This window comes from Diabrotica virgifera, chromosome 1, assembly GCF_917563875.1.
Source record: "Diabrotica virgifera virgifera chromosome 1, PGI_DIABVI_V3a".
Lineage (NCBI taxonomy): Eukaryota > Metazoa > Arthropoda > Insecta > Coleoptera > Chrysomelidae > Diabrotica > Diabrotica virgifera.
Window position 1 is genome coordinate 197,119,596 of NC_065443.1, and position 10,784 is coordinate 197,130,379.

At 33.1% G+C, this 10,784-nt stretch overlaps 1 protein-coding gene across 5 annotated transcripts in view; it reads left to right on the forward strand.

Moving 5' to 3' along the window:
* LOC114331875 (protein transport protein Sec31A) overlaps positions 1-2,790 on the forward strand; it is a 115,791-nt gene extending 113,001 nt beyond the window's left edge. For all 5 annotated transcript variants that reach the window (XM_050646258.1, XM_028281557.2, XM_050646251.1 and 2 more), the window contains one exon: positions 241-2,790. In XM_050646258.1, the coding sequence (XP_050502215.1) occupies positions 241-429 (189 nt within the window). In that variant the 3' untranslated portion in view covers positions 430-2,790. The remainder of the gene's footprint in view (positions 1-240) is intronic.
* The last annotated feature ends 7,994 nt before the right edge of the window (positions 2,791-10,784 follow it).

Sequence of the window (10,784 nt, forward strand, 5' to 3'; positions counted from 1 at the left end):
TTCTTATTTATAGGGACTTTTAAATATACTTTTTACAAAGGATCTAGTATTTTTGCAATTTTGTGAGGTTGGCACAATTTAAATTTTTAATTTAATTTTTAAATTTGTGAGCTTTTTGCAAGTTATCTGTAGATAAATAATTTATTTACTTATTATAATTTATAGTACATATCGTAAATAGGAAGTTTAAAACAGTTTTAACGAAATTCTCCTTGTCTTAACTCTTTATTATAATTTCAGCTTTCGCCTAACACACTGGCATCCCTTCACGACCTGGTCCAGATGATCCAAACAGGAAACTATACGGGAGGTTTGAATTTGCACACGCAGCTCGTATCTGGCCCAGATTTCGCTCAAATCGCCAGCTTCATGCCAGGAATCAAAGTATTGTTGCAATGCGCATTGCAGTTGCAGGTCTATATTAGATAGAAGAGAGTACAAATGTTGAGGTATCATTTGTCTGAAGAAAGAACTGAATCTTTGATATAGGATAATTACTCGACTTGGTCAGAAAAAGTCGAGGTTGTAGGTTTTATATAAAAAAAAGATGAATTTGTATAAAATATATATACCAAAATATATTTAGTGATAATTTTCTTTATGGCTCAAAGAGTTGGCAGTTGTTTTTTTATATGATATATGAAATATTTTGTGCTTTAAAATATATTTTAAGTCATAATACGAACCATAAAAATATAAAAAACCTATTGTTGTAAATAGTGTTTTCTTTCATCAACATTTAGTAATATAGAAGATATAATATATCTATCACAGCTTTATATTCAGCTAATAAATCATTATGCAGAATTTTAATAGTACCTAATGGTTTACCTCATTTAACCATTTCTTCTTCACATAGCCTTGATCCTTTATTAAAAAATTGTTGTGTGAGAATGATAGTATTTGATCCCAAACTGACTCTTAACCGAACCTAAAAACCTTTTTCTTTAACCGTGTTTATAAAGAAACAAAATTTAGCAAAGAAGAGATGACAAAAATCTATTAATAGGACGTATACACTGCCTTGTTACAAAAATATCATATTAATCAGTAGCAATTAATTATTTCGTAATATATTATAGAACCAATGTGCATTCATTTAAAGTTTTTAACAATTAACCATAAAAACTAAACTAAATGTAATGAAAATCATAATACTTCTAATGTAAGATCTTAAATTAATTAATCGGTTAAAAAGAAATTGATAATGAATACAATAGAAATTTATTAATCAAAAATGAATAACCATTTTCAATTTCGTTGCTACACGAAACTACAGCCGCATTATATTCTAGTTCAATCAGAGAGTGCAGCAAGCACCTCTACCGGTTTCGAAACTTATTAGTCTCTCATCAGGAGGCACATATGCTGCTCTCTCTGACCCAACCAGGACAAATCCCGGCGTGCAGTTACGAATTGCAACGAACGAAATGGTAGGGATGCCCTGCATCCCTAGAAATTTATTAAATTGTTATGACTGTGTGGTTTGAATAAGACAAGACAAATTTAATAGGGATAATTATGTATGTGAAAAATTAAGACAAAAGTGCAAATGAAGACTCATCGAGAGATGGTTGAACCAAAAAAGAAATGTAGAAAAAAAAAAGAAGGTAAATCTTGGGGAGAAAAAAAAAAGAAGTGGTTAGGCAGAAATGTCGAGGAAATTGATAAAAATAGAAAGCAGAATAAAATCCCTAAGTGACATTAAGGATATCGAGAAGATATATATTTTATTATATAGTATTTATATAGTTATTTTCCTCCAGTTTCCTATCTCTGCTTTTTTCTAACCATTGGCTTACACCCGCCCTGTGAGATCATTTGGGATCCTATTTGATAACAATGTGATTATTGTCAGATCAAACCAATGAGAAATGCAAACTCAGGCTACGAATAAATAATCTACCAACTACAAACCAGTTGAATTGGCTCAAGTACACGATTTCATCTAACGCTGACTAAGACTCTTATTTTATAAATAATAAATGAGAACGCACTTCCAGTTATACCAAAGTTATAGTTCCTCTAATCGGTTTAGCTCACGCTGGGTTAAGCTGTTTTGAATAGCGACTAGACTAATAGTATTTATGAATCTGAAAGTTTGATGCATCCATTCAGTAAATTTTATTGCATTTGTGTGACATTCCTTTTCCCATAAGATGTCTGCGATGTCCTTTTCTGAATGCTATAATTAAATTGCTTAATATATGTACGTATGAAAGTATTTCGTTTATTCTATTTTGCACAATTTTTTTCTCATCTCTGCATCTAAATCCGACATTGCTTTGCTTGCTTTTACTTATTTAGGTCTTTAGAGTTCTCTTGCAATAAATATCCATGAACATGTAATAGTAAGAGTAAAGCCACCTTTATACGATCAATATTATTGAGACAATATCGATATTGATCAATATATTGAACTTGTAAGGAATACATTGAAACAATAATATCATTGAAAAAATATTGCATCAATAATATTGACCGTGTAAAGGTGGCTTAAGAACTACAGTGACTCCTTGATCGTTTGTAAAAATAACTGCCAATTCTTATAATCTGAACGATTTGATATAAATAACATACACAATTTTGTAAATTACAAAAATACCTAGTAGTGTTTTCAATTTGTGTGTATAATGCCTCTAGTATTTCTAAAAACAAATTAACTGATGTTTAATTGTTTTGTTTTTGAAGGTTTAAATTTTTTACACTATTTGTAAAGTTATAATGAGCATAGATTATTAATAATATGCAAATATCTAAGGTGCTTTTTAATAAATTATATTGATTTTATTTCAAATCTTTTTTATTCCATTTCATATAACCAATAGGATATACATTTCGGACGGAATCAAATCAAATGAATTTTATTCAAATTTTAACACTGCTTGATGCAAAATCATCCTATATTAACATGAAAACTGGTCTACAAAAGATAGCTGATGACATGCCCGGAATCGGATACCAAGGAATACTGATCATGTGATTCGGGTACCAAGATCCGGTAGTTAATGACAATCACAGGACGGCAGGGCCGTCTCTGTCACCAACATACGAAATCTGTTGGTGACGAAAAATAAACTTCACGATCTCCACAAGGACTGTTAAAACAATATACTAGGCAGGTAAGGCTAATAATGCAATCAAGGAGATGGTAGATTATCAATAGACATTGGGAGTAAGCAAAATGAGATGGACTAACTCTGACAATGTGAAAATAATGATCATCACATATTATTCAGGTAACCTCAATAGAAGACATGAAAATGGAGTACCTATAATCTTAAATAACGAAACTGTCAGACATGTTAAAAATTTTGTACCCATATCGAAAAGAAGGCCCCTTCTTTAACTTATCACCTACCCAATTATAACTTATAGCCCGATCAAAGAACAATCTGACCCCAAAAAAAAAGGAATGATGAAAATTTGGGAATAGGTAGTTGAAATTGTCTATTATTATATAAGAAAAAGTTTACAATTCTACATCCCCTCCATTTTTCAAAAATGGAGGGGAATACCCCCCTCTCGAAGGTGAAAAATATACATTCAAAATAAGTCCGGAATTGGATAAAATGGCTAATTCTAAACAACTTTTGTTCCATAGAGTTTTTTACCTAAGTCAATACTTTTCGAGTTATTTGCAAGTGAATATGTTCATTTTTAACAGAAAAAAACATGTTTTTGGACGGTTTTTCAGAAATAACCCAAAAAGTAAGTATTTGAGCGAAAAAAATATTCTTAGCAAAAATATAGCTTATAAAAAACTGAAAAAAATGGTGTATGCTTGAGGTCTGTAGAAGCAGAGTTGTAGCTAATGAAAAGTAGGTTCTTCTTCATCAAATTCCAAATCTAATATTTCAATGTGAAATAACCCAAAAACGGAGCACTTTTCGGGGAAAATTCATTTTAACTTTTTTAAAGTGTTTAAAAAAAGTTTATTTTTGTTTTTTAAAAAAACTTTTAACATTAAAAGTAAGTGATTTACGCTCAAAATATTGTTGGTCCCTTTTATTTTTTAGTAAAAAAATCGGGAAAATCACACCCTAATTAACATCACAAATAAATTTTATCATTACCACTTCACAAGTTACTTTGCTTATGTATTTTTTATATGATCTGTAAGTTTCATCGGTTCAAAGTACTTATTTTTGAAAAAGCTGTAGTTAAAATTGCTTGGACGAGTAACTAATCACGAGTTTAGGCAAATTTTGAACAGGCCTAACCAATTTTCGTCTAACAAGAAAACAAAAAAGCACAAATATTCAGAAAAGCAAAACGTACATTTTATTACTCTTTAAGATTTTTGATATTACTTATAATTTTCAAGTTAATTTCATGAATAATTCCATTTTTTTTTCAAAATTAAAAAGAATGTTTTATTTTAAACCCAATTCTTTTCAAAAATGAGCACTTTGAACCAATGAAGCTTATAGATAATATAAAAAATACATAAGTAAAGTAACTTGTGAAGCGGTAATGTTTAATTTTATTTTGGGAAACTAATTAGGGGGTGGTTTTCGCGATTTTTGTACCACAAAATGAAAGGGACCAACAATATTTTGAGCGTAACTCACTTATTTTTAATATTAGAAGTTTTTTTAAAAAACAAACATAAACCTTTTTTTAAACACTTTAAAAAAGTTGTAATGAATTTTCCCCGAAAAGTGCTCTGTTTTTTGGTTATTTCTCATTGAAATATTCGATTTGGAATTTGACGAAGAAGAACTTACTTTTCATTAACTACAACTCTGCTTCTGCTGGGTCTGCAGACCTCAAGCGTACACAATTTTTTTCAATATTATATAAGCTATATTTTTACTAAGAATATTTTTTTCGCTAGAATACTTACTTTTTGAGTTATCTGCGAAAAACCGTCCAAAAACATGTGTTTTTTCGTTAAAAATGAAAATATTCACTCGTAAATAACTCGAAAAGTATTGACTTAGTGAATAAACTCTATAGAACAAAAGTTGCTTAGAATTAGTCATTTTATCCAATTCCGGACTTATTGTGAACGTATATTTTTGCACTCCCGAGAAAATATTTTTCACCTCGTATTTTCCAATTGTTGTAAAATGGAGGGGATGTAGAATTGTAAACTTTTTCCTATATAATAATAGACAATTTCAACTACCTACAGTAGAACGTCGATAATCCGGACGTCAAAAATCCGGACCGTCAATAATCCGGATTTGTATCTAGCAAAAATATCTGATTCTTTTAAAATAAATTAAGAACTTAGCTGCAAAAAACGAACCTCTACCGCAGTTCAAAAATATTTTACACATTTTTTAAAAGCCCAAATAGTGTGATATTTTTACTGTACACAAGCTGCTATTATAAATTACAGTGGAACCTCGATAAGTCGGATTAATGGGGACCGCGGCCGATCCGGGTTATCGGAGGCCGCCTTATCGGGGTTCCACTGTAATTACAATACAGTGTTTAAACATACAATGTTTTGATTAATTTCACCTCTAGACACTTTAGTACAAGAGAAAACAAAATTTTAAAACGTTTGTTGTACTTTAATGTGTATACTGGCATTTTTTTGAAGTAATTTCGATAATTCGGATAATTTGATAATCCGGATGGGGTCGGTCCCAATTAATCCGGATTATTGACGTTCTACTGTATTTCCAAATTTTCATCCTTCCTTTATTTTTTTGCAGGTTTTCATAAAATTTTGTGTTCCCTGATCGGGCTATAACATTATCCAGGTATAAGTCCCTACAGCTGGGAGACATAAGTGAAGCATTTTCTAACGAATTATTCAACACCTTAAAAAGCCTCTCTGAAAAGGATTTAACTTTGATTATGGGTGATCCAACTGCCAAGATTGGTAGGGGACAATCGTGAGAACTCTTATGACAATTTGAACTTGGAGAAAGAAATGAGCGAGTAGACCGATCGGCTGAATTTGTAGCAGAAGAGTTTGTGATTACACTTACTGCAACCTCCCATTCTTCTTCTTCTTCTTAAGGTGCCTATCCGTTCCGGATGTTGGCGATCAGCATGGCTATTCTAACTTTGCTTGCTGCTATTCTGAATAGTCCGGTTGTCGATGTATTAAACCACTTTCTCAGGTTTTGAAGCCAACATATTCTTCTTCTCCCTGGTCCTCTCTTTCCAAATACCTTGCCTTGAAGAATGAGTTGCAACAAGCCATATCTCTGTTCATTCCTCATGACATTGTCAAACTAACTGTCAAAGTTTAAGTACATAATTCAAAGTTTCTCTTCGAATTTTGTGATTTAACTACAGATTATTTAACGTAGATAAAATTTGTTCAGTCCATTCTTGTATCGACATATCGAAGTAATTTAGTACAGCAAAAAACACCCTGTTCGGGACTGTGACAAGCCCAGTCCAGGAAAACTAATACACAGGTACGCAAATGATGATAAATATATTTTTCAAAATATGTTTCCATCCGGGATAAATACAGAGTTTAGTAATAATTCAATAAGCAACCCACAAATGTATCAACAAGTGAACACACAAGGGCAACTAGCCATGAATGTACAAACCACGCCATATCTAATATCGATGTTGCAACCAGCACCAACTAAACCAATGCCACCTAACTTGTACCCTCCACTACCACAGACACAAATTCCACTAGTGCCGATCACATATCATAGTTCTGCTTCAAATTATCAATTACAACGATTACCATCCACCAGTGAGGAAGAGGAAGAAAACAACGAACCAGCTAGCAGCAACGATTGGCAAGAAATTAGAAGCACAAAAAGAAGAAAAATCAGAAAAACAACAGACAATTCAAACAGTACAAATATTATTGTAACAGAAAATAGATTTGAAGCGCTAGAATATGAAGTAATCCCTCCCAAGGAGAACAACACAGCAAACCCTCCACCAATTTTCATACACGGTGTACAAGACTATCAAAAAATGGTACAAAAAATTAAGGATGTAGCAGAAAGGGAAGAATATCATACAAAAAGTTTAACTAACAATGTCGTAAAATTAAGTTGTGGCACGCCAGATACATAAAATATAGAAAAATGGTTAGATATTTTAATGAACATAACTTTATCACCACACATATCAGTTAAAACAGGATCGAGCCTATAAAGTTGTAATAAAATACCTTCACCACTCTACTAACACCGAGGACATAAAAAACGAACTCCTAAAACTGGGTCATAAAGTTCGAAATATAATAAATGCACAACACAGAATTACTAAAGAGCCACCTAATTTGTTCTTCGTGGATCTCGAACCGGCAGCAAATAACAAAGATATTTATAACTTAAGGGGGCTACAGAATAGAGTTACTGAAATTGAACCTCCCCGAACAACCAAAAATCGCATAATACAATGCATGAGATGCCAATCATACGGTCACTCCAAGTCATATTGCAATAAACCATTTGCATGCGTCAAATGCGGAGGAGCCCACAATACCACAACTTGTAAGAAGACTAGAGAAACTCCAGCAAAATGTGCATTATGTGGTGGGGATCACCCCGCAAATTATAAAGGATGTGAACATTACCAAAAAATTTATAATATTAATAACAGGTATCATAACAGAGGAAACGTATTAAATCCAGCAATAAATCAAATACATACACAAGCCAGGATTCAGAATCAGTATGAAAGTTACGCTCAAGCTGCAGCAAATAATCAGAACAATAACGAAGATACAGCGAGTATATTTACCAAATTTCTAGAAGAGTTTCAAAATTGATTTAACCAGCTAATGCAACAAAACAGTATGGTGCTCAACATGATTTCCATGCTAGTAAATAAAGTAAACTAACAATGTCTAAGTTCATAAGAATTGCCCAATGGAATGTCAATGGTCTTCCTAATCATAAAGATATAAAACTATTTCTGGAACAAAATTTCATAGACATATACTACTAGTAAGTGAAACCCATTTTACAGACAGAACCTACTTCAAGATACCTAAGTATAAATTATATTACACAAATCACCCAGATGGTATAGCCCACGGAGGTTCAGCCATATTGATAAGAGAAACTATAAAACATTATGAAATGCTAAAATAGGAAACAAATCACATTCAAGCAACATCGATAAAAATACAAACTCTTCCATATGATATAACTGTCACAGCAATTTATTGTCCGCCCAGGCATAGACTTACAAAAGAAGATCTTCTACCCTTTTTCGAAACTCTAGGGCCAAAATTTATAGCAGGTGGAGATTACAACTGTAAACATAAGCTATGGGGTTCACGCCTAACAACCACTAAAGGCAGAGAGCTAGCAAAAGTTATCCAGGATAAAAGCTACTCATTCCTATCGACGAGATCACCGATATATTGGCCAACTGATCCAAATAAAACACCAGACCTATTGGATTTCTTTATTACAAACGGAATATCTCAATCATATACAGATGTAGTACCAAGTTTTGATTTATCATCTGATCATAGTCCCATAATTGCCACAATTGGCACAACGGTGATAATAAAAAAATCAACACCTCGACTGCATAGCTTCAAAACAAACTGGGACACATACCGGCTAATCATAGAACAGGAAGTAAATCTACTAGGGAGATTGCAAACTCCCGAACAAATAGAAACAGAAACTAGTAATCTAATCAACTTACTTCAAAATACTGCCAAACAGTCTACCCCTCAACCTGGACAAAAAAAAATGTTCAACCAACATTCCTCTTGAAATAAAAAGAATAGTAGCAGAAAAACGATAATCCAGATCAATTTGACAAAGAACTCACAGACCAGACGACAGGACAATTTATAGTAACAAAACTAGAAACTTAAAAACAGCTCTAGAACAGATGAGAAACAACTCATTTGAAAACTATGTATCAAACCTTTCGCGTCAAGATAACTCTATCTGGAAACCAATCAAAAACAAAAATAAACCAATAAATACTTCACCTCCAATTCGTAAAAACTCAATACCACCAGGACCATGGGCAAAAAGCAACAAAGAAAAAGCTGATTTATTTGCTGAACATCTAACTGAAGTCTTCAAGCCACACGACAATGACTAAGTACAGGAAGTAGAGCACTAGCATTACCAATTAATCAACGAGAGCGACTAACTTTAATTACACCGAAGGAGATCAACGATGAAATTAATCATTTGAATGAAAAGAAGGCACCAGGCACTGATCTCATAACAGCAACAATGCTAAAACAACTTCCTAAAAAAGGTATAATGAAGTTATTGTACATATTAAATGCAATCTTAAGACTTATTTATTGGCCTATATCACTAAAAATTGTCCAAGTAATTATGATACCGAAACCTGGTAAAGCTTTAACGGATGTTTCATCATACCGCCCAATAAGTCTACAGCCAATAATGTCAAAACTTCTTGAAAAGCTGTTACTTAAAAGAATTATGAGCGACCTAGAATTCCAAAACTGGATCCCAGAACACCAATTTGGATTCCGGCAAGGTCATTCTACAGTGCAACAATGCCACCGCATATCAAATGTAATTAATAGAGCTTTGGACAATAAACAGTATTGCACAGCAGCCTTTCTGGCCATCAGCCAAGCATTTGATAAGGTATGGCACCCAGGATTACTTTATAAAATCAAAAAATCCCTACCCAACAAATACTTATTAAAATCATATCTAAATCACAGAGAATTTGAAACTAAAGTGGAGGATGAACTATCAAACCGTAACAAAATTCAATCAGGAGTCCCACAAGGTAGTATATTGGGTCCACTTCTTTATGTACTGTACACATCCGATTTACCAACCTCTCCACAAACCACCATTGGAACTTTCACTGATGACACAGCAATATTTGCAACTGAAGAGGATCCAAGAGCTGCAGTATTAAAACTTCAAGAACACCTAGACCAAATTGGACAGTGGTTAAAAAAATGGAAGATAAAAGCTAATGAAACTAAGTCAACACATATAACTTTCACACTAAGGAAAGACCAATGCCCAAATATTAGCCTTAATGAAGTCAACATACCACAACAGAATATCGTCAAATACCTGGGGCTTCATCTTGATTCTAAATTAAATTGGAAACAATACATTTTAAAGAAGAAGAAACAAATTGAGTTGAGAGTGAAATAAATTGATGCAAAGGTAGAAAAAGGAAAAAAGGGCTTATAGGTAGAAAATCTCGACTCTCAATTGAGAACAAACTGCTGATTTATAAAACAGTCATCAAACCTATATGGACGTACGGTATAGAACTATGGAGTTGTGCCAGCAAATCAAACACAAAAATTATCCAAAGAACTCAATCAAAAATTCTACGCACCATCGCAAATGCCCCGTGGTACATTTCCAACCAAACCCTTCATACAGACCTAAACATCCCGTTAGTCAGCACAGTAATTCAAGAAAGAGCCAACAGACACCACGAGAAATTGGAAGGCCACCCCAACCAATTAATATTACCATTACTGCAGCCACTAAACAACAGAAGATTGCGAAGATTATGGCCCATAGATCTTCGCTGAAACTGAGGTGAAACCGCTGGGTGATGTACCTCATAACGCCATTTTAGTGTATACATTGATATAAGTTATTGTACTTGTTATCAAATTAACTCATAGAATATGTAATTCTGATTGTTAGTAAATGCTTACCAAAAAAAATTCCTCATAACATGGCCAAGATATTCTAGTTTGCGCTCTTTGATTTTGTTAATAATTTCGCATTCCTTGCCTATTCTACGTAGAACCTCAACATTAGTCACACGATCCACCCACGAAATTCTCAAAATGCGCCTGTAACACCACATCTCGAATGCTTCGAGTTTTCTCAAAGAAGCCT